Source organism: Molothrus aeneus, chromosome 4 (genome assembly GCF_037042795.1).
Source record: "Molothrus aeneus isolate 106 chromosome 4, BPBGC_Maene_1.0, whole genome shotgun sequence".
NCBI lineage: Eukaryota > Metazoa > Chordata > Aves > Passeriformes > Icteridae > Molothrus > Molothrus aeneus.
Window position 1 is genome coordinate 47,087,022 of NC_089649.1, and position 25,736 is coordinate 47,112,757.

The 25,736-nt window shown below is 37.5% G+C and overlaps 1 protein-coding gene across 1 annotated transcript; it reads right to left on the reverse strand.

Annotated features, from left to right (window-relative positions):
- Window positions 1-339: 339 nt before the first annotated feature.
- CWH43 (cell wall biogenesis 43 C-terminal homolog) lies at window positions 340-25,502 on the reverse strand. Its single transcript, XM_066549104.1, has 16 exons — window positions 25,429-25,502; window positions 24,445-24,636; window positions 21,314-21,434; window positions 21,047-21,201; window positions 19,521-19,722; window positions 18,479-18,567; window positions 16,929-17,183; window positions 14,056-14,181; window positions 11,865-11,944; window positions 10,882-10,987; window positions 8,017-8,152; window positions 6,649-6,798; window positions 4,169-4,313; window positions 3,486-3,547; window positions 2,278-2,433; window positions 340-770 (listed from the first exon to the last, which is right to left on the reverse strand). The coding sequence occupies exons 1-16, from the start codon at window positions 25,469-25,471 to the stop codon at window positions 683-685; spliced, it is 2,106 nt and encodes a 701-aa protein (XP_066405201.1). The 5' UTR covers window positions 25,472-25,502; the 3' UTR covers window positions 340-682.
- Between the last annotated feature and the right edge of the window lie 234 nt (window positions 25,503-25,736).

The following is a 25,736-nucleotide window of genomic DNA, read 5'->3' on the forward strand; positions in this document are numbered from 1 at the left end:
TATGTTGAGCATGATTGTTCTTAATTCTTCATCAGTGTGTTCATGCAGGTGTCTCATAACCATCATTATTCAGGGGTACTCTGCTCTTCCCTTTGTAAAAGCAGTGAAGTGTCTCATTTCCAGTTAATAAAATGAAGTCTATAAAAGTCACCTCTTTTTCTCCAGCACTATGGACATCAATTATCTGCAAATTGTTGTAAAACTCATTTAAGAATAAAATGTAGAATAGCAGCAGATGTAAATACTGTTTGAGTCAAAAAGGTGCACACTTCAAACACATGCTGCATAATTCCCAATTTAAAAATACACTAGTTCCATTCCTATTTTGAAAAGCCCTAGGTCAATCTTTTTATTGCAGTAGCAGCAATAGCACTCTGAAACATCATGATACATGATACCTTCACAAAAGCTGGAGAAGTTGTTGCCAAAGCAAGTTCCCACCCTTGCTTTGTGGCATACAAAGCAGGTATCTGGCCAACTAGTTTATCAAAATGCATACATCTTCCCCCCCTCACAGTGATGGCAGGTCATTCAAGAAGAAAGTCCCCAACTATTACATATTACGGTGTTGTGCAGCATGGGAGTTGCTCAGCCTTAAACAGTGTAGTCTTTTTGGCTGTCAATTCAGTTTCAAGCAACAAACCTTTCTTGTTGGTCTGAATAATAATCTTATTTTCTTGCTTTAATTTGTCTGTTTAAAATATTTAGGTGTGCTCATATGAAAGTGATGAATAGGCACATAATTATGTCCATCTTTATAAGATCCAAACCTAAAAAAAATATTCAACAGAGCAACACTATTACAACATTATTTAAACCATGCAATTAAATCATACAATCCTTACTCTACTTCTGAATGTTCTAGGCAATTTATTTCAGAAACAGGGCCCAACTCTATTAAATGTACATCAGGTTCTATGAACCCTCTCCTGCTAAAGGTCTTTGAGTATACTGGAGACAATTACATTGATTCTGCTCATGCTATAGGCAGTCTATAACTGGAACTCCAGATGAAAAAGCTGAGTGTAGCATTTATCTACTTAAATTTTTAGTCCTAAGTTTTTAGTCCTGATTTTAGTGGAGATACAATTTAAACACCCATAGTATCAAAACAGTCAACCCTGTTATAAATACTGTACATCTTGCTTTTGCAAATTATGATGAAAATTTTAATTTTTCAGGCCAAATTTAAATATGAAAGTTTTGACAACTGACTATTATGGTAGACAGACTTGCAAAGGTAAAATGGAGTACTTATTCAAAATATCAGTGCTAAATAATATTTAAAAGCAATGCCATTGTGTTGCTAAAGAAGTAGAGTTAATCAGAAAAAGTTAAATACATTCCAATAGGGCAAACATTTTCTGATTATAGGCAGACAAAAGAAATTAGGACAAGATTCTGTGCTGAAGTCAACTGAGAAAAATCTGAACATGAATGCTAACTGTAGGCAAGTTCCATCATGTTGAAAAGTCTGGGCAAACCCCTGCTTAGACAGGAAGCAGTGGTTGAGTGGTACATAAAAAGTGACTACACTCCACTGTCAGATGTATATGAGAAAGTAATATATTCTGCATTATGCATGTTAGGAGTAGTAAATGTGGCATTACTGGGAATTATTCTCTTTGTGGCAACATCTGTCACTAACTTCATGACTCTTTCACTATAAATACTTAACACTAGAATAAATATCTTCCTCTATGTATCTCTTCCTTATGCAATACCAGTGGGAAAATTATGGCAATTTAGAAATAAATGACTCTTTTACATTAAACCTAGTCCTTTTTTTCCCTTCTTGACACATGCAACATACTGTCTCAGGCATTCTTTTTAATTTCTGCTCCAATTATATGGTATGTTTTAAAATGCTTATGCAAAAAGTATTTAATGTATATATTGTATTTGCTATTCTAAGTAACAGTATATTAAGAGCCCAGTCTCCAGAGTGCTGAGAAACATTGGAGACTTTTCATCATCTATCAAATGAGTCACCACACCACTTGGCAAATATCCCTATCAAACAATCTCAGAAATTGCCTGGGTGAAATGAGCATTATTTGCAATTTATGCTGTGACACAACAGACTGATTTTCCCAGGGCATATGCCAAAACAGCCGAAAAAATGGAATTACAAATCAGAAGTTCTTGACTTCTACCCTTCTGCTCAGTTGGGTACTGATCAGTGTCTCTCACTTTAGAAATAATTTTGTTCCTAGACTTCTCTTTTACCAGATGCCAGGTACACCATCCCCTTTATTTCCTATGAGACACACTGACCTGGGATTGAAATGGATGTCCTCAGGAACCTGGCTGGGATCAGTGACAATTCTGTCATTGTCAACATATCTATCCACGTGATCGGGGATTCTAAATTTGGCCATCTGGACTTCTGAATCACTTAAACCAGCATGAGATATGCGAGCATAACCCAGCCTGTCAAATATGAGAAGAGTTAGTTTGAAGAAATAACCCAAGACAATTTCACCCCATTCTTAATGAGCGTTATCTTTTTTTCCCAAGAGTTATGCTTTAACTTATCAACACAATTTTCCATTTCTGTGAATCTCACCCTCAAAAAACTGAAAGTGCTCCATAAACAGGATCATAATACCATGTCACAAGCATAAAAACTGAAAAAATGTTTTTGACAGTAAAAATAATGTCTATGTCTAAAAACCTTTTTTAAAAATTACAGCTTTAGAATGTGAGTAAATTGTCACTGAAAAGATTTCAATATTCAAGAAAGAAACTCAAGCATCAATTGAATGAATAATGAGAAAAATTCAAATTGCAAATAGAGTTTTAATTGAGTTTTTAGTTGCCTTTTTTTCTTTTTTACTCAATACTCTTAAGACAGCTATCAAGTTTACTACTTGTGAACACTGCAGAATTTGCATAGTTTATTCAAAAGAAGATGAAGTCCATTTCAGTACGAAGATCACCAAGGGAATGATTTACAAGCAATTTGGGATTAAAAGATATGGAATGCATAAGTCTAGTGCCTCAATATGGGTTTACACAGTTCACGTTTCCACTAAATCCAGCATAAAGATTGCCTGGATTAGATCAGCATTTTGCTTCAACAATCCCTAAAGCATAGTTCAAAATTTGTATCTTCTGTGTCACATACAAATTAGGGCTTAGCCTTCACATTTTAGACTGAAGATGCAAAGCTAGAGCTTTGGAAAAATGTAGTTTTATGCTACCAAAGAAGAGTAGATCTGAATGTAATTCTGACACAGAATGATGAAACCTGTAATAGTGTCTTTGTGAATTATATTCAGAGTTCTTGTGAACTGGTGAATTATGTTCACCAGCTCTTGTGACCCTAAGATGAATGTTTCATGTAATTTTATGATAGATCCAACTGCCCATAATAATTGTTCAGGGATGTAAGACCCTTCCACAAACACTTACAAAAGATTATAAAACTGATAACCATAAAGATATTTAAGCCTACAAATAGGTGATTTCCTTTAACATACCTTATTACTCCACGATACATAATATAGCTACACCATCTGTCCTGGTCTGTACTGTCAATGTCCTAGAGGGGTAGTGAAAGAGAAAAAAGTCAAACAAATAAGGTAAGTGTTCATCTGGGTAGGCTTTAAAGCAGTAACAGGACCAAAGTGTAAACTCACTGCAGAAAGTATTTTGCCTAACATTGTACTAAGGTAGAAAGAAAAAAGCTCACTGTTAGACATGGACAAATCAGACAACTTTCTTGGTATCTCTTAATGCAGAGTTCAATTTTAATACAAAAGAATCACCGAATTAGAGGCTATCTGGAGGTCTCCTACTCATAACCTTGGTCAAAATAACTTCAGGCAGGTTGCTCAGGGCCTTATGCAGCTAAATTCTGAATATCCCCAAGGATGAAGGTTTCACAACTTCACCAGCTCTCTGTTCTAATCCTTGACAACCCTGATACTTTTTATTTCTTCTAAGTAACATTTCTCTTGGGGCAGCTGCTGTTCATTGCCTCTTGTTCTTTCACTGTGTAACTCCACTTTCTCTACAAGATATCATGAGGTAGCTAAAGGTTATATTTGAAAATGGGCATGTGTTTTCTTCTCTGTCTATATTTAAATTACCAATTTGAAATATTAACCTGAGTGTTTCCAATATATATATATTCTCTAAAGATGCAGTATTTTTATATTACCTGCACATTTCCATTTTTTATTAATTCAGTATAGTCTCTGGATCCAGGTGCTGAAGTGATATATCCTAGAAACACAACTTGCTTAGAGCTAGTCTTCAACAGGTTTGAAACAGCTATTGCTTGGAGTTTTCTGTCCAAGTCCTCTCTGAAAGAAATGGAATGAAAGAAAAGTTTCTTTTCCATTTCCTTCTGAAAGAAATGGAAAAGACTTTAAGACATATACATTTTAGCTCACAATCTTTGTGCTATGACATAGTAAACCACAAATCAATCTGGTACTATTTTTCTTTCTCAATATTAGAGAGCATCAAAGTTCACAGAAAGCTCATTGATTCAAAATTATCACCACATTTGATAAAAGCCACATGGTCATGGTAGATGTAATTCACATTCTCTTTCTATCCACTACAGGAACGACATTTTCTATTACTGTTTTGTTTTTAATACTGATACCATCACTAGGAAATGTGAATGTTAGTGTTTTGGTTATCTAAAGCTTTGTCTCTGCTTGCACTTAAAATTTAACTGTGCTAGCACAATGTGGTGTGTAACAAAGAACATCCATGCTAAAAAATTTTATTATGGATAGATCATGGTAAATAAAGTCTTAAAGTCTGGGTCCCATAATTTATGAAATGTAACTAGAGTTACATCATCCCATTAGCACTACTTAATTACATTTGGCATGTATTTCACGTCTCTTTAACAAGATTTACACAAGAGTTCCAACATGACCGAAAGTGCTAGTGAAGTAAGTGGAGCCTGGTAAAATACTTCATTGGATCTCATTCTCTGTCCTTGGATTTGTCATAAAATAATGAAAAAGCAGTTCTCTTTCTATGATTCTTGGTATTAATGACTTTAAATGATTGTGTAAATCATGTTGTCTTCTAGATTTTGATAGTCTGGGCTAACAGTAAAATCCTTGACAGAGAGAGCTGATTTTGGAACCTGTAAACCCTGAAGAAGACAACAATTTAAGTGCAGCTATGCTTTCTAAATAGTGGTACTTCTGACTGAAGCAACTGTACTAGGGAGAAAGAGCACACAGGCAGGACACAAAAAAACCCCCAAACACTTAAGTAGAATTCTGACCTAGGTATATATGAAGTTCCCTGCTCAGCTATCTGCTTTTTCCAGAATGCAGCTCTCCAGAAGATGGGATCTTTTAAAGGCACAAGCATAGTTATACTCCCACATTTTCAAAATCCTATTTAAAAACAACCTTACCTTAGTCATCTAGTATTCTATAGTCTATATCAATGTAAGCAGCAGAATAAAAAATATTAAAAATGAGCAGTTATGTGCAGTATTTAGTTACAAATTCATTCCCCTCTAAAACACAATCTAATTTGCACTCATTTCCCATTTCCCAAATTTCTCAAATTTTCTCTTTCATCTCTATCTCATTTCTTTGCAAGGGTATAATACAATGTTATTTTCTTCTACTTTGACAAACAGTTTCTCAGTCAGGCAAGTCTAATCATCTGTGTGAGGCACAGAATTAAATTCTGTTCTAGAGTTAAAAATTGGGAGTGATTTCTGACAATTATATTTGTTTAATAAATGGGAAATCTATAAACAATTTGCAGGTTTGGTGCAGTTTCTACTCAGGGGAAGGAAATGGGATACAGACAATTCCTTTGGCTTTCTGAGCAGCTTCTTTGTGTTATAATATTCTGCACCCTATCCATAAATTTGCTGTTCCATTAATTGTAAGAATTTTTTTTTAAATTCCAGATTTTACTACATAGCCACAAACATACTAGATATCCCATCAAATATAACAGAAATAACAGCTACATGGAGTATTCACAAAAGTGTCTCTTATTAATATCCATTACACACAGGTAATCAAAACATTGTTTTCAAGAACTGAAATATATACCTTATTCTTTTCCATCACTTATTTGATTTATTGGTATAATATTGCTTTTCTGAATTCAGAGATCAGACTTCCTATTTCTATTTCCATACTCTCAGAAAGACACTGATGGATATTTTTGCTGCTATTTCAACCCTGTCCTTTCTTGGAGGTTTCAGATGTGTTACTTAAAAAAAAAAAAAAAAACAACAATAGAGTTCTATTAATGGTATCTATCTCTAACTGTACCTCTCTGCACTCATTGTGGAATGTAATACATCTATTCCACATGCAAAAAGTCAGAAGGATGCTGTCTTGCACTGAAATGCATCTGTAGCCCTATAATTTGTTGTGACTTTGCAGAACTGTATCTTTAAATCCCTAGTAATTCAGATAGTAGTTCAGCTGAGTTTTGCATGATACCTTAAAAAAATGCTTCAAAATTTTAAACCAGTAGTTTAACCAATTTTAAACTGTCATTGTATTTCTTCAAATGTGCCCTGCTAGAACCAGTATTACAGCAGCAGATTTTAAAGAGTACAAAATAAATCCTGGAAGTTCACAAATTACATTACATTACTTTGTACACTCTATGTAAAATAAGTGAAATACACACTCTTCATTTCCAAAGTGAGCAACAACAAAATCAACCAGCTTTCCTGTGAAGTTGACAGTCAGGGAGATGGCAGGTGCAATCTCTCCCTCTGGAGATGGAAGGAGGTGATGGGTCGATTTTACAATTGGATATCTGGACAGTGCCATAATCCTACATGAGGAGAGGCAAAAAGTTACACTTTGTGATTCACAAGCATCAAAGGTGTGTAAGCAGATAAATGTGAGCAGAAGTCTAACAGTCACTGAAATAGAAAACTGTAAAACCAGAATACAAACCATGTCTAGTGGATTTTTCTGAATATAGAAAGTTTCCTTCTAAAATACTGCTTAACTACATGTCTAAAAATATATTATCATGTTAATTCCTACACTAAGAAATATATCTCCATAAATATTAATTCTTTCACTGAGCTTTTCCTGATCTGTATTTCAGAAAAAACCAGAATTTTATACTAACAGAAATTAAAAGGTATTTTATTAAAAGTAGAAGTAGGTAGAAATATATCTTTTAAATGAGAGATTTCTCTTTTTTCAGTTTCTGTTTGGACATTTTGCACCAGGTTTTTCAATGTATTTCATTAATAAAATCTCAGAAAATACTTCTTTCCCCCATTCTGTCTCAAATAGGCAGGGTCTGGAAGAAGAAAGTTACAAAATGCCCCTCACATATGGCAAAAATTAAACAGCCATAGCAACATCAGTAGGAAGTTCTATCTGCCATAGAGATATGTATATCCCCCTGAAAATAAAAAGACACATTATATGCCAGTATTTTTCTAGAGGACAAAGATGTTTAAAGATATGCAACTGGTAGGTGGTCAAGCATTAAGGTAAAATTAGACACAAAATATCTGTCAAACAGACATGCACCTTTCTATTCCCATTTCCCATTATACAGCCCAAGTTAGATATGAATTCAAAATTTCTCATACCTCCTATATGAAATCAAAATTTCTCATACCTCCTGGTGTGCTACATTTTCCAACTGCTGTCACATTTTTAAGTCTGCAACATAAAATTCTCATAGCCCAAAACAAAATAATGTGAAAAGGGCATCAGATGCAGCACTTGGAATGCTAAACTTCCAAATCTGTACATTAAAGGGTAGGATGCCATTCTCTGCATCACCAAAACCAAAGCAGCTTATGGGGGCAGGCACCAAAATCTGATCATGTTTAGCAATGAGAGCACTCCATCCACATGGCATGGTACTGCTAATGAATCAAAGCCTGTTGCTAAAGGACAAGTTTCAACAAGTGATTATAATGAGCACTATTCCAACTATTCCTTGCTTCTGTATTAGTGCAGTTTGTATTGGGCAATATATTTGCATCTATTTACTGTCACTGTGCATGTGAAGGTGACTTACCCCCAGGTGTGATCTCTTGTGCTTGGACCAAAATCTGTATAAAATCCCAGTCTTTCTCCTAGCCACATGGTTGGATCATGGTTTCCAATGAATGGTTTAGAGGCATCACTCTCTATAATAGTGATAAAATCTGCTCCTAGGATGGAAGGGAAAAAAAAAAAAATTTCACATTTATAACTGTTACCTATAAATGGGACTTATAAATAAGTACATAATGCCATTATTTTGGTTTCAGAGGGATGGACACAAGCTCTTCAGGGGTCAGTCAAGGCAAATTAATGCTGGCAACAAAGTCATGCCCAAACTTTTGGCTACTGCAGGTCACACAAACTCTGATGAAGATGCACTTAGTGTCTGCTGGCCATGGTTCATCCCTGGTGCATAACCAGAGATACCAGACTGCAGAATACAGCTGGCCTGAGCAGACCTCATGCCATTTCTAAAGCATTAGAGATACTGTGTACACACAAATGAACAGCCCAGTAGCAAATCTACTGCTTTCAATTTCATGAACAAACACTACACAGCACACCTGCACTTCCCTTCATCTACCAAATCCTATTGTGCTTCTTCCTGTGCAAGACACAGCTGGATGCTGTTGCCAAAATAATTATTCAGCCCAGAGCAACCTTGCATCAGCCTCAAGGCACGGTAACAGAAGGGTTTGCAGCTCCAGTGAATTGCTGACCACCTGCAGCCACCTCACTTTCTCAAAGCACTGTGGTCCCTCCCTGTTTACATGAAGAGATGTGGTTTTGCCAGGGGAAGATGATGGATTCCCCTATATTTTAACTGCAGGATACAGGAGAACTTGCAGTTCCTTCAGGAGCTGGCATCTAGGAAACACCTGCCCATGCCTGAAGGAAGGTAGGAGTCTGCAAGCTGCCCACAGGAGGGCTGAACTATTCAGACTTGAAAAGCAGGTCAGTATAGCTGCAGCAGTAAGAAATGCTCCAAGGGCTCCCTTCTTGCTGCAATTATGCCCCTCTTAGAGTGTTCCCCTATACAGGAAGGCAAATCAAGTCACCATTTCATCCACAGCCCTTCCATAAGGAATTATGACTATCCAGCACCACAGAAGATTTTTTGCTTTTGAAATATCATATGCAGGAGTGTGTAAAGCATTGTCAGGAGGGAAAATGAGAATGCAGAGTTCTTAAATAGATTCCCAGGTTCTTCCTTCTACATCATTAGCGTACATGCTGATCACAGAAACAGTAACTGAAACCATTAAGAAGGGTTGATGTTGGATCCCTCCAGGGCAGACAGAAATTCCAGTCACAAAAGTCATTATATGTTGCATCTTCACTACTCCAACAGAGAGGTGAGCCCAAGGAATGCAGACCTTTGAAGACAACTCCTACCCTAAAGCAGATAGCCACTCTTTTCTCTACAGCTCTCAAAATCAGAAACTCTTCTTATAGGAATTTCTCGACAAACTCTGCATGCATTTACTGGCAATGTCAAGGTAGTATTTTATATAACAATATGCATGTAAGATAAAACTTCAGAATACCACCTATTAGAAATTTTTTCCACCTATTTCCACCTATTAGAAATTATGATTTATTATTTATATTTTGGAATTTGCTGCCTTTTTGACTTATCAATTGTCTTTTTTAGAAGTGGTATTTTATTACCCTAAAGAAATGCCAATGGACATAACAAAGTAAGCACTTTTTCTAATATTCATTAATTTAAACTATAAGTACCAGAAATGAATGCATTAATCAAAATTCATAAATAAATATGCAAAGATTAAATAACCACCCAGACACGAACTATAGAATCAGTTATGTAGAAGAATGCCCCAAATTTAAATTCATTAAATGTCCTGGCTCTTTTCTCATATCACCAGATAGCCAACATAGCCCAGCTCTCTGAACCTTTGGTCATGGGACAATGGAGTGAACAAGGTTAAAATCAGTCTCTTCATTCTTCACTAACTCCTGTGTATCTCTGCCACAAAATCAAGACTTGCACAGGAGCACCTTGTCATTGCTTGGGTCTGTAAAGCCTGAGCTGCTCAGGAAAATACTGTGGTGGACCAGAGAGCAACAAATGCTGGAATGGCACTATGGGCATTTCCTAATTCTCTGAACTGCTTTAGATGTTAAACTGTCAGTCCCCTGTCTACCCTATCTCATGGACACTGCAGGAAAAGAGTAACACCTACAAGCACTCCTGGCCAATTCCTTTCAATGCTCTCTGCAACAGCACTCGAGTCCAAATCCTTAATTTCCTATAGCTAATTTTCCAACCAAAATCCTGCCCATGAGCAACACTTTAGATGCTCTTCTTTACAGTGAAATCCTGACAACCAAGCTACAATCACTACTTTTCTTGTATACATTGCACTGGTTCAGTGATGGAAACAGACTTGTCTGTTTCTTCTCTGTATTCATTGTTAAGGGCATTTGAATTTCACATCCTTTAGGAATTCTATAATGGTTCACATTTAAAAAAAAACCACAAAGGAGTTATAAAACATTGTATTTTATCTAAAAGTAAATTTACCTTTGTAAATACCATTGTATTTTATCTGAAAGGATATTATTTCATTTATGCAAAGAATTTCTCTATAGACAAGTAACTCATCAGCAATATGAGAAGAAAAATCCAGGTAAGAAATATGTTTCCTCTAACCAGAAACCTCTTTAAAAATATTAAACAAATTATCACCTCTGCAAATGGGTTTTTGACTGAAGTGATTATATTGGAACAGTTCAGAAATTGAGGAGAAAACCACCAAACACAGGTTCTTGTGTTAATGTGAAAATGGCCTCAGTTACCAAGGTGTTTTCACTTGTCTCTTCAGTTTAGAATCCTCCCAAATATAAATGAAGCATGGAAAAAACTAGTTACCTGTCTGATTAAGCAAATTAGCTGATCCTTCCAAATTAGACCATCCTTCATTGTCATATCCAAATCTAAAAGGCCAGATCATAGCAGAGAAATCTCTTTTTGGAACCTCAAAAAATAAATGGGAAAAAGTAAAATAAAGTTTGAATTTTTACATTCTATAGCTTTGCAGTAAACAACATCAGACACATGGTGCCATAAAAGACATACAAGTTTTACCCAATATATTTTCCTAATAAAGCTGTCAGAATTACAAAAGACTGAATCTGCTATTAAAAAGGTAATAAAAGTCATCATACTTCAAATGAATTCGTACAAATTCATCTTACTAAGAGGAACTGACCACATTTTGCCACACAATAAGGCAAAACCTGAATTAATTGAAAAAAGAAGGCCAACTGTATAAATCTGTGTGCATTTGTGAATCTACCACTGAACTCCATGACTGTTAACCATCTTGTTATTTACTACCTTTGCAATACCTTTTTTTGCAAGACAGAAAACTGGAATCTTCAAATTTTTTATCTAATTTCCATACCTAGTCTAAGTCTAACCTATGTTAACCAACTTTTCAGAGAGCTTCAGTTCCTCAAGGTGAATTCCTTCACCTTGAAGAAACCTCAGGAAGTTATCTGTTCAAACTCCCCCTTCAGGAGATTAGGAGGCTAACAGCATTGTCCAGTTTGAATACCATTCAAATAAACTAATTTATAAAAGTAAAGTTCAAATTGAATATATGAGACAAGAATCTCTCAAATTTTCAAAATATTTTTTCCTTCATAGCATCACTATAAATCTCCAAAGACCCAGACATTTCAATTTGACATGAATTTATAAATTAAATTTTTGCATCTTCATTTATGCATTGGTTTTTCTGAATACTTGGTCGCAAAGATTTCCTCAGCAACAATTAACACACCTAAGCTATTACACACACATTTTACTGTATATTTGAAAGTTACCATTGTCGCAAACACCCTACTCACCCCTTGGCCCAACTTCTTCTGGTAAGTTTTATAACGTAAACCCAGTCCAAGCAAGCCAACACCAACAAGCAGCCATAATACTTGAAATAGAAAAACAGAGAAAAATGGTTTTAATTTGAGAAAAAATAATGTTTATAATGCTGTTAAATAGAACACTTATTCTAAGGTGTGCTATTTACAGAATGAGAAATGTGTCCACTTAAGTGACAACACCAGACCAAGGCAGGATCTATGCACACATGCAGAATGTGTATATATGTGCAAATACACTCTCCAAAACACAACATGCTGAGCAGATAAAATGTACCAAAAATCCTTGGGATAGTTATGTAAAAATTACAACTACTGAAGAATTCATTATAAAGCATGAGTAAGAGCATCATGTAAGCTCTTCAGTGTTTTCCTCCCTCTGTGCAAGTATGCATTTGTAGTACACAATTTTTATCTTGTATTAATACAATGTGTGGAATAAAATTTAGTTTACTTTGCAAGCCCTTAGATGTCAGAAAGATGTGGCTCTTGCCAGATTTACAGAGTGGTCATTGGTTTGGCATACTCTTGGAAAGACAGTGCAGCTTCATAGAAAGCATGTTCAGAGCTTTCTAATTGCTCCTGTAGAATTACAAATAATCACAGTGTGCACTTAAGAGCTCTCACCATTCAGCATGATTTAATTGGAGGATCAAAGCCCTCTGTATTTATTTCATTTACACAGTGGCATATGCTATCTACAATGGTTTCAGTAACTCCAGTTCATTCTTTCACATATTTAAGAAGATATGAAATTATTTTCATGCAAGTTTTCTGGAATGGTTTTGTGTAAAATTTAAACACATTTTATAATGGAAGATATCAGAAAGAAGGACATGCTGCCTATATTAGCACACGTCAAACAATTTCATACTCTGCAAGACACAAAGGTGCTTAGAGTGGAAGCTGAGAAACAGTACAAGTGCGGGCATGATGAGGAAGTACAAGAGGCACTGTTGCAACATTAAAAGGTTAGCTAAGCAAGGGCTGTGCTTTGTGACAGGTAGCATTTTGAAATATTAATTTACTTCTGAAATGTTTCTTAGCGGTAATATTCAAACCACTTGAAATGGTGCTCGTGTTGTCTCTGACACACAAACTCTCACAGGCCACATTCTTTTGGCTCCTGAGCATACAGGGTAAAGATCTCCATAAAGATTCCAGAAATAGCTCTGAAAAACTGTGAAGCACTATAGTCTTCTTTTTCCAAATGCAGCAAAATGTGCACAAATGGCAAGCGATTTGATCTAAAGTCACAGAAGAAAAGATGCAGGAATTGCAATCTCCAGCATCCTGATCTCTGTAGGGTTGCCATGCCCTCATGCCTGGCATTTTGTTCTCCTACCAAACTTCATGCTACTGACAGGCATTTTTCTTTAGAAACAGTAAGCTGACAATGAAAACAAATCAGGCACTCAAATGATTGTTGAGAAATAGTTTGAAAACATTTGTATGCTTCAAAAGCCAAAAAGTGATAAAACCTCAAACATTTGATTTTCATTTCTCCTCAAAACCTAAGGAAAAAAGGAAACCCCGTACATATAATCTGAAAATCTGGGATCGTAGGCATAGTTGAGGGACAGGTCTGGTGTGAACACACAGCCAGCCCCAAGCATTGTGCTGTGCGGCCGGCCACAGCAGGCCCTGCAGGACAGCCTCCTCATGCAGGACAGTGCCACAGGTACAGCAGCTCAGGGCCAGCCAGTACCACCACCCTGCCAGCCAGCTCACACAGCCCTGGCAGTGCTGTCACACCAAACTGCCTCAAAATTGCCACACTGAATGGCTGGGAAACCATTCACAGCTTCTGTACACACCATGTAAAGCCCAAGATCCAGACAGGCTCCTCAGCCACTAAAACAAAACCACCAACGATGCTGAATCCATTTTCATATTTTGGGTTTTGCCCAGTTTCTTGTCTCAGTTTAACACATTCTATTAGGAATAGCCTCTATCAGTCATAACCACAGTGAGTCAGCTCCTCTAGTAGTATATGTCATCATTAACCTGGAACTAGGGAAATATCAACTACCAGTCTGTCTCTAAAACTAGCACCAAAAAAACATTTCTAGAACACTGAGAAAATACTCCACAGTGTTACTTTTTTTCCTCAAACAGTATTCCTAGAGTCATGGAGAAAAGGAACTAAAATTATACTTACATAGTTTAATATAGTTTTTACTCCTTTTGAAGAATGGTTTTTGGTTGCTTTTCACTTCAAAGACAGAGCTAAGGTCTTTCTTGGGTCCTGCTAGAAAGTCTACGCCAATACATAACATTATAAAACCTGTAAAAATATAAGTAATTAGTTTTTTCATGGACCTTTAACATATTAAACATTGCTCATAAACATGTTTTATAAACTTCCAGCTGTTGTGTTACAACATAACAACCATGGTTCCAACAACAAAGAGGATTCAAAGCAAAATGCAGATAAATGCCATACCTAATGAGGAACTATGAGATTTATTGGCAGCACTCTCAAGTAAAGACTGATTTGCAGTGCAGTTACAGGGTATGATGTCAAAAGGGCCAACACATGGCAGATAAATTATGCTAAAATCCTTCCAGGCCCTATTGATGCCTAAAACTCTCAGCTAAGCCCACTGTTTTCAAAGTTTACTGAAATTAACCTGACAAGAACAATTGAGTTACACCTACATATTATAGAATCTTAAAATAACAGCTTGATGAAAAAAGCACATTGATGATTGCACATATCTATTATCTTTGACAATGAACTGCTCTGTCACCAAGATAAAATTAACACATTTTTCATATAGGAACTACAAAAGCAGTTGCTCAACACTTTGTTATAAAACAGTGTAAGCAGACTGCAGCAGTATATTTAACATGGCAGCAACTTGTGTTCTGGAACTCCAGAGCCAACAGAAATAGTTTGGCTTTTTAGGAGCAGAAAACTAAACACACTAGAGACACATTTTAAAAGCTAGTAAGCAACTTCAGTGCACTAACTGATGCAATGGGTGGGAATAGTATCTTTTCAATAAGTAGCTCAGACTAATAGTACAAGGTCTTTTCAATCCCTAATGAGATAAAGAATCCAATTACTTTCAAAAAAAGCATGGGAGGATAATGAAGTGGATAAGAGCTCTGCTGGAGAAGACATATGCCCTTAATATCTTTGTGGCATAGTTAATTAATTATAGAAGCCATATTTTACTTCAGAGTAATAGCTAACTATTACTCAGTATTTTTTTTTATTTTCCTTACTTGTTACATTAGCTGTAGTGAAAGTTTGGAAACCAGGACACTGGGTCTGGCACAACGAAGGGGAACACACAAAACCTTTCTCAAAGGGTGATTGATTCACAGCCATTAAAGTTGATAGACATCAGGAATCTGACCCCTCAGCATTATATCACATCACAGTGAAGCAGCACAGAAGTTTTGAATTTAATGATCTTACTTTCATTGTCACTTTTCGTGGTGCAGTTCCCTACCCAAACTGCAGCAAGAGAAAGGCAGGATATTGGACAGGAGAAGAAAGCAAGAAATAGCACTTGCACCTGGAAGAAACCAGAAGAAAATGAGCAGTTTGCCAGAAAGCCAAGCTGTAAGAGTAAAAGCACAGCAACAAATACCTAGTCTCATGGTATAATCTTTGATAAGCTATGGGATGGCATAAAAAAGATAGAAAATGCATTCCCAGATGGAAGTTAAACTCATGCAGTGCCATCAGCTGAGATGTGTTCCATTTACAGTTTTCTTTTCCAAAGAGAAAATTAGTGCCATCTCTCTGTTACTACCCAGTGATCACTCCAGGTAAATCAATCACAAGTGTGCATTTCAAAGGAAGTAACAGAGAGGAATTTTGAATAAAAGTATTTCTTTTGTGAAAGCATTACTCAAGAAAGCATTTGACACTCCTCTATCTCATGCTTTCTTCATATAACTTCAAAAAATTAAATTTAATTACCTAGGATAACTGTTTCTAAAGACTCCTCAGAGTGCTTTCAGAACAAAGAAAGTAATGCAATAATGGAATTAAATTCTCCTAAAACATAATGAACTTAAATCCCTCATGTGAATGTAATATAAGAAACACACCTGAAGAGTAAGAAGCTGGAGTGACACAAAGTAGTTGCAAAGACATTTATGAAATCTGAAACCTTTGGAGCAACAAGTTAAGCCCAGCATTTGTTAATCCTTTCCAAATAAAATATACTAATGCGTCACATTTTAAAAAACGTCCCACACAATGAGCCCAAGACAATGTTTGGCATTGTTAAATATAGTTAGTGAAATATGCCATTGAAACATGTTAGTACCTATTGCAAAAATATTTCTGGAGACAAAACCAGGAAGGGTTGGTTTCCTTTCCACCTCTCCACCCTCATCAAGTCATCATTTTGCTAAAGGCTTTATATTTGCTCAACTCAGTTTTTCCTGATTTGCAAATACCTGACAATTTCTTTTCTGCCTGTCCTCTTCACATGTTTCTGATGCTACAGGCTCATCTGAACTCCCTGAAACATGCTGGTGTGTCCACAAAACATAAGGTAGAGCCACAGGGGAAAGAAGCTCAGGTCTCCAATGTAGACTAGCTAGATCAGCAGGATGCTGCACTTTGCTCTGCAGAGCAGGGCTAAATAATGCACTGAATTACATTACAGTCCCAGTAGCTACTCTGTTACCTGAGGCACTGCTACCTTAGGTAACCAGCATATTTGTGCATTCACACCCTGGATTGCAGCCATATTTTTAAGGTGACTGGAAAACAGATTTCTTCCTCCACTGCCTACTTTAGTTATCAGACATTTTTCCACTTTGTCCTTTCCCCTTAACTGAATTCCATTTCCTGTCCACATTTTAGACTATTTCTAATAGTAAAGAAACAAGTAGAACATTTTTTGCATGTCTCATTGATTTTTGCACTGAAACTCTTACCACAGTAAGTAATTTAACAGTAACCAAGCATTTGAAAAGACTCTTTATACACTAGATACATTTCACATGTCTGTCTGAGGCTAAAGCAAGCATATTTGTATTTGTTCATTATCACAAATGTACCTAGAAGAAGATGGGAGCTTTCTCTAATGTAAACTCCTCCAGGTACAAATTTATAAGCTGTACACCATACACAGAAGAACAATTCAAGAACGTAGGCAAACATGGCTGTGCTCATGGCTTTCCCAGGATGGGGACAGCTAACAAAGCGTCCCGCTAGCTGAGGCCACACACACATAGTAAAGATCCCAAGAATGTTGCCTGCAACAGCAGCACTCCAGGTGTGTAAATAAAGGAGACCAGCTGAAGATGCCAAACCTGTGAAGGGATAGAAAAAAATAGGGTAAGTCTCAGTCAGGTGTATTACCCACCACATTCATTTTCATATTTTGGCTAGAGAAAAAATAGTCTGGGAAATATAATTGTGCTCTCTAGGCTTAAAAACTGCATCACTAGAAGGACAGGTATTCACAGTAGTTAAAGAGTCTTTTATTTTTCCCAATATCTCATTCTTTTAAACACTGCCTATTCAGCTGAAAACAGTATAGCAAAAAGGGCAGAGAAATGTCATCAAGAGCCAAAACCAAACAGTTTTTTCTTACAGAGTTCTTCAGCACAACAGAGGAGTGATGCAGCTCTTAAGAGAGTAACAGGTCTGTCAGTTATAAATCTCTTTTACCGTAATACAGAAAGAATCAAATAGATTAGTATGAAGGGAAAACATATAATTTCCTGATCTTTCCCTGTAGATAACCACAGGAGGAGCAAGAAAGCAACTATTAATCTTTTACTGACTCCAAGATCCTTGACTTAACCATGCTATCTTTGATTTGGGGATTTGACTCTAAACAGAATATTAGCAACCACAGAACCTCTCTATAACGGGATGACTTAATTTTAAAACATTATTGTAGATATGAACATTTACTGTCACATCATGAAAGCAAATGTATAGAAACACTTCTAATATTTAACTTTAATACATCAAAGTTCTGAGCATTTTAGAATACAATGCTTGAATCAACTAAAGAACCTTTCTGTGCCTATTTTAAATAAGCAATATGTGTGCATCAAAAATCAAAAGTTCATGCTTACATTACAATCTGTATACACATTTCTTAACACTAAAACCTGCCTATTCATACTATTTTACTGACTGCAGAACTTGGCAAGTAAAGACACAGAAGGCAAGCTTGTCTCCAGGTAGACTGCTTGTTAAATTACAAGTTATTTTGCCTCCTGTGGAATTGAGAGGCTTGTGTCCTCTCAACCCCTAACCCTAGATGTGGCCTTATCATAGAATCATTAAGGTTGGAAAAGACCTCTAAGATCATCAAGTCCAACTGTTACACAATGCAGGTGGTCAGAACTGAGATGCTGCTCAAGGGAACAGAACCTTAACAGGGCTTCTGAAGAAATAACTGCTCTGCAATGGCCTGGAGATTTGGCCTGTAACCCTTAGTCAACTGGTGACATATGTGTACTACAGTCAGTGGCAAGAGAAAAAGAGGCTTTGATTAGCCACGCTTTTCTGAGATGTGGTGTCAGGTCAGAGGACTTGAGTAAAGGGAATAAAGTAACAGACAAAAATTCTGCTCAGGATTTGCACCTACCTATAAGAAACAAGGCAAAACTGATGATAGAAGACCAGCTCCAAAATGAAAGCATCAGTCCATGAGCAAGGCCCAACAGAACTGTACCTCTGATACAACAATAAGGAAAAAGAAAACATGCGCTAATATGATCTTAAAAACACCTGATATTTAAAAAAAAACCTTCTAGATATGCAGACAAGGGTTCTTGGTAATATATTATAATTATTTTACTTTAAACAAAGCTAAATTTTGCTCACACCCAGCTACATTTTCTTCCCTTTATGGGATGTAAAAAACATCCAGTTGGAAATAATGGCAATTTACCTTAATGTATAAATGAGTCATGTTCAGCAGCAAAAGCAGTGCACTGAAATCTTGGTACAAAAGGCAAAAACAACTCAGAGGGAAAAAAAAGGGAAGAATCTACCCCAAACAGAAGTATTTTATTCATGTCAAATAAGGAATCCTAAAGTGTCTAACACTGCTCTCAGTCTTGGGGAGCTCTTTTGTATACTAATTCCAAAATATGAACTCTGTCAACTGCCATCACATGTAGCTTACTCAGAACAACTAATTTGTTTTCTTTCTAGATTTTGGAACCTGAATGAACCACACACAGCATTAAGACTAGATTCTTATTAATCAAAACTTCTACTGAAGTATATATTTTAATAGTGCACACACTTTATTTATACTTTGTGCATGTGTCTCTGATCATCTCCTCTCTGAAGTCAACTGCTAGACTAATTTACTGCATATTATAGATGCACTGCATTCATAAGTCCTTGAACCTCAGTCCTAATCTAAAAATTGTTTTGAAATGTGGCAAACCAAGATTTTAGTGCTGAATTAAAAATAATTCTGTATCAGAAAATTTTCAAGTCTGGACAAAATGCTCAGTGATATCTCAAAGGAAGAATGAATCCTCTGTGTGAAGTACCTTGTGCCCACTTTTTTCTGTCTTATACCATCATTAGGTTGAGTTTTAATTTGTCACCCCCTACAGCACTGGCTTTTCATTACAATTTTGTAATAATAAAAATAATAATAATGTACCTACCCATATGGATTAGGATCTGGACCGGTATGTGGATGTCCACTTACTGCCCATCTGGAAATTAAGGAAACCTCCCCAAATATCCACAGAGTGAGGAACATGAGGCTGCCAAAAGCAATCCCTGATAAAAACCAGTGAGGATGGGAAGCAGTCTCTCTAATCACATTACCAGTTTTGTTTGATTCTTGTTTCCTCTTGTCTCCACCTAGAATAAGAATAGAAATACAGCTAAGCAAGCTCTCAAATCCTATTAGCAAGAGTTACTGAGAAAAAGAAATAGGCAAAATCACAAATTTACTAGAATAAATTACATGCACAAAAGCTAATTTATCTGATTAGGATTGTGTTATTAGAAATTGATAATACAAAAAAAATCTTTCCTAACAACCCGAGGTCTGTCAAGAAAATGTACTCACCATAAGCATTCAAAAATGCCAACCTGCCCATCTGATTATTGTCCATAGTAAATTTTAAATGCTTAAATTGCCTTTGAAATTCAGCAGAAAAGTTATTAGAATTTGTTCAGGGGCTTCTGTTCTCTGAAACTCTAAACTCTGATAAGAACAAAACCTGACACTTCCAAATAAGCCAGAAACAAACTCCCTTCCTTCTCTTTTTTTCTGTGTGCTTTAGAACCTCTCTTATCTAAGGAGAAAGCAGCACCTCTAATTGCATAGACATATCATTTTGTCACCCACAAACAAGACAGATTTCCTTCCTAATCTCCTGCAGCAGATTCCCTTTCTAAATTCTGATGAAAGCTCAGGCTTAATTTAGATTGTGTAATGCAAGCTTACAGACAATATGCATGATGCTAATTTATACCCACTTACGCATAGATAAGGTTTTATCTTTCAATTAATTCATTAAGGTTATACTGAGAAGGAAGGATATTCTGAGGATTTAACATGAGCTACCTTAACTAACCAACCCAACCTTCTGTCTTCCTTGGCAATACCACCTCCACTGTTTAGCCTATGCCAACCCCCACTACTGTGTACTCTGTGCAAACACTCCAAGAACTTGGGCAAAATGTAACTGGGACAACTTCCTGTCCACTCCTCCAATTCTTTCTGTTTATTTTCACATATCAACTGTTCCCCAACTGTGTCTCCCCTTCTCTGTTAAAAGATATGCGCTGGCAGAGAAACTCAAAGTGCAAACTGAATTAACAAAGTAAAAAAACACCACAAATGTTTCATGCTGGAAAGACAAAATATCATTCTGATTTTATTGGTCTATCTTATGCCTTTGTTTGTGTTACTGTCATATTGTTGGCACTGCAATAAGGAAAAAGAGGCAGTTCTGGCAACAACTTACTACCACTTGTATGAATTGTGATACCAGTTCTGCCATATTATGGGCAGATGGAAGTACCCCACGACTTCTAAAACCTGCAATGCTTATGCAGCAGGTCTAAAACCAGATGGTGTTTGGGATAAAAATCAAAGAATCAAAACCCATACCTATATAGCTAGGTATACTTTAGGCTCTTTTCATAACCACCATCTTTGCTGTAATATACTTACCTGAATGGATTTGGTCCACTGCTGCTGTGAAACCAATTGTCAGTATGACAGCATTGGCAACTTGTGAGCTCCAGACTGGATTAAGGGATGTGTACCAGATACGAAGAACAAGGAGCATTATCTTCCCTAGCATGAAGCCCCATATCCTGATGAACCTGTAAGAATCAGTTTTTGAAATAGTGAGATATTTGGGGGATTAAACAAAAAAGGAAAACAGCTTTTAATATAAAGAAATATCAGTTAAATTCCATCAGTATAAGAAAATACCTTTGTAAACTGTTTCCTGACCACCATGTTACTGTTTGAACCAGCAATGAAGAAGAAACACCAGCAGCCAAGATGAGCAGTCTAATTGAAGCATTTGGTGCATGGTATGATGCTAAGCTTCCTACAAGCAAATACACACACACAGAGGTTACTTTAATGATCAATAGAGACCAGGTAATAAGGATTCCCTGTGCATTAGGCCAACATTGTCTGTAATTTGGGCAGCTACACCACTCATCTGAAAACACATGACACTACACATTTTTAAACCAACCAAAGAAATGTAGGTATGCATACAAACTGGGTATACATGATTGCATACAGTTATAATTTTCAAGGAAAAAATTTATATGAAGCAATTATCCAATAGTCCAAGTGATTGCCTTAATTTAAGTACTTATGGTGATTGATTCCATAGAGAGGATGTATGGATATCTAAGCATACAGATATTCTTCAACCATGCACTTAGATAACTCAAAAGCCATAAAGTTTTATGCACTGTGACTGTTCCTTTCTAAAAAGGATATGGCTTTTGCTGCTGTGCAGTTACAAAAGTAAGCACAGTGTGGCAAAAGCCATGTTCTTTATTAGACAGGAGCAGTCACCACACATAGCACAGGGATTAGAAATCTACTGCCTCAGTGGGGGTGAACAAGGCTTTCTCTGGCTCAGTATCTGATCTCAGAAGTGGTCAGTACCAGCCTGTGCCAGTTTATTACTGAGAGCTACCACGTTCCCAGCTACTGAAAGAGAGCATGTGCACACACTTTGCCATTTCCCAGGGCACAGTGACCCCACATCACCAGCAGTTTTAGACTCTGCTAACAGGTTTCCAATTCAAGTGACCACATACATTCAGTCAGCATGGTAAATACTGGCCCAGAACCAATGACAAACATCAGGAGAAGCAGCAACACTCTTATGATACCAGCCATTGGCTAAGTGAGTATGAGTCAAAGTTGAGGAGAAGTTAAGCAAGTAATGTCAGAAATGGCGCTGCAACGTGTGCTAGGAATCCTCCAACTGTTTAGCTGCTCATTCTGCTCAGAGTAAAAGATGCAAAGCTTAGAGCCAAGATGATAAACAAGATCAATGTGCAGTGAAGGTGTACTTGCATGAACTTCAACAGAGGTTTCATGTACAGTACACACAGATTTCTGTCACTAAATTGTGCTGGCAATCCATAAACCTGCCTCTTCAAATATTTCATCATGTGTGCTACCCTGATTAAAGGTAGCATGGGTTTGCCAAGTTAGAGCAGACACACCTTTAGTCGCTGGGCAAGTACACCCAAGACATAAATATATCTATCCAAACACCCAAATTTAATGTAAGTTATGTGAAGGCACAGATGCAAATAGAACTACCACAGGATACTTGGCTGTTGTTTGTTTGTTTTCAAATAGAACACAAAATCAAGTAGCACAAAAGGATACAGAAATTAGAAGTTGCAGGGAAAATAAAGCTTGCTGAAAAGGCAGAAAGAAACAGAATAGAAAAAAAATCATCTCCGTAAACATTCTGGTCTTAGCTAAACATGAAGAATTTTCTTATTTTTTGATTGTGAAACTGAAGACTGAGTAAAATGGGGTGGAGCATGCATGTTCTGCCTGACAATTCAACCAGTCCCAGAGGAAGGCCATGGCCTTTTTGAGAATAAAAAAAGATCAAAAAGAGAATGAATAAAATTGTCTCAGTATGAAGCAGGAAAAACATAGGAAGAACTGAGAAACAGGAGAATCAGCAGCACATAAAAGACCATCATAGGCTGGTCACTGCTCTCTATTTAGCAGAACAAAAATTACACATTTCTAAGTGATTTCCATCTCTTTTGGTAAAGTGAACTAGTAAACACAGCAAGGTGATCTGAAGGATCAACTTTAAATAAACATGGCAAATTTTGTGTTACTGTCACGTCTGAAGGAAGGTAAGGTGCAATTTTAAATGCTTATACTCACTCCTACTTTCTAAACTAGAAGAACTTGCAGAAGGCAACACACAAGGCACTACTGCAAGAAGCTGAAAATTCTGTTCACTAAGAAGCTTATTACAAAACAAGTTCTAGGGTGGATATAATGGGAAGAGCAGGAAAAGAAAAGAACATGGTAAGACTATTCTTCATGAAAATCAACGACACCAACAAATTCTGCTCATTTCTAGTATTTTTCTAGCGATAAAGAACAATAATTAATTCTTTTAAAAACTATGCAGGGAAAGTAAATAAGGTTGTCTTACTCTGTCAGTAAAACAGTAAAAGAGGAAAATTATGAGGAAAGTTATTATCTGTCTATCATCTTATATTGACAAATGAGGAGCTAGGATCTGCTGCTTGTGAAACACATCACTCAGCAGCAGCATTTTCACCTCTACGCTGGATGGAGACCTTTGTCTCCTCTGAGTTCATTGGGCATGGCAAACTCTCGCTTCTGAACGTGGCTGTAGCTGCCAAACCTTCCCCCAAAAAACTTTCAAAGAATCAACAAGAGCTAAGATTTGCACCAGCTAGCTGAAACTGAAGTAGGAATTCCAGAAAATCTTGGTTTAAGGAGGAGCCTGTGGAATGGGAAATGAGGCGTCTATTTCCTGAGTTTAAGATCAAATTTTTGTCCTGTGCAACTGACCATATAAGAGTTATTTCATATTTAGGGTGAACCTATAACCCCTCTACAGGCATGTAGATAGATAGATTTAATTTTAAAAATACATTCTTAGAAGAAAAAAATGCCTCAGAAACTAAAAAGAATATTTCACTCAGAGAAATTAGCCCCAAGCTGCTCTGCAATGCCTCATCCCTACCCATTGTCACAATTCAAAAAACACCTGCTCTGCTGATATTTGAGTGATACTGAAAACACCTTTCCTATTGGACACTACTCTTCTTAAATTAAAAGCTCCTAGAAATAAAAGTGAAATTATATTTTTCTGTATTTATGCGATACAATGGCTACAAAAAATATTTCTCTGACTACAGCTAAAACCTTGAGAAAAAAAAACAAACAAAACATGAGTATGGGGAGAGTGAGAACTTCTTATTCCTGTCTCTTTTTGTAATAGTCTGAATTTTAAGACCATTTGGAATGTTTGCTCTTATGCACTGATGCCAAAACAGAATCTATAAATGCATACTTACCAACCATAGTCAGTCTCAGAAAGGCTAGGACATACTCATTGTTAGCCAGCCTCCAAAAGGGGCCAATTGCCAAGAATATTGGGGAAAAGAAGGCAACAGCAAAAACTTCTACGCCTGTGAGTGCCAGCGTCTGAAGAGGGAAGTAGTAGATCATTGGTGGCAGTGCATGGTAAAGAGACCAAGAAATGTAGCCTAAAACGAGAACAAACCAGAAAAAGAAAACCCCATCACGTATTTTCAACAAGATTTCCTGGAGATTACTTAAGAGGTACCATTTTATACTTTCACATATATATAGACTATCAAATGTATATGAAAGCAGTTCAAGCAACAACAGCCACCTTCTTTGAAGAAATGTTTGTTATTTCAAGTTAAACAAACGCATTCTGTGAGAAAATAGAATTATTAAAATAAAACAGCTCTTCCCCCACTCAACGGTTCATACTTTGAACCTCAGTGAAATGCTCGACCTCAGCAAGGATCAGTGTTCAGATGGCTGGCTAAATAAGCAGCCCACCCACAGTGTGAGGGCTCCTCAAAGGCAGACTGGTGATAAAGGAATTATTCTAGTAAATCGGTGTGCTGTTCTCCCCTGGAGACACCTTCTCCGGGCACAGCAGCACTGCGCTGAGAGTTTCCAGCCTTTGCAGGAGATGCACCGAGCCGAGGACACTGCGGGTGCTGGGTCTGCCGACCACCCTCGGAGCCCTGCCTGGAGCAGGACAGCACAGCCTCGCCTCTGCAACACCTGCGCAAACACTTGGCCCGGAGCAGCAATAAGTTCTGGTTGATCCAAGAGACAAAAAGCAATCCAGCACCAGAGGAAAAAAAGAGCCCGAAGAAGAACGCTCAGATGAGAGCACTATTTACCCGTCCCAGAGGGGTGCTGTTCATGGGCGACAGGCCCGCACGCAGGTGAGCCCCGCGATGCCCTGCCCTCAGCCGCGGCCCCGCGCCCCCAGCCCCGGCACCGCCGCCACCTACCCAGGACACTCTCCGAGAGAACGGCCTTCCACAGCGGGAACATCGCCCCCGGCGCCGCCCGGCTCGGCGGGGGCTGAGTGCCTCTCCCCGGGAGCCGCGTCCCGAGTGCCCGGCAGGGCGCGGCGCCGCCGCCCGTCCCGCCTCACGGAGCCGCGTCCTCGGCGGGCGTGGGCAGCCCGCACGGCCGGACCGCGATCTGCAGAGCCCGCCGCGCTGGGCGGCCAGGACAGCTCGCCCCGCCGCTCGTGTGCCAGTAGTGCACATGAGTATTTTTCTTGCTGCCCTGAGCAGTCACGGCAGCAAGAAAA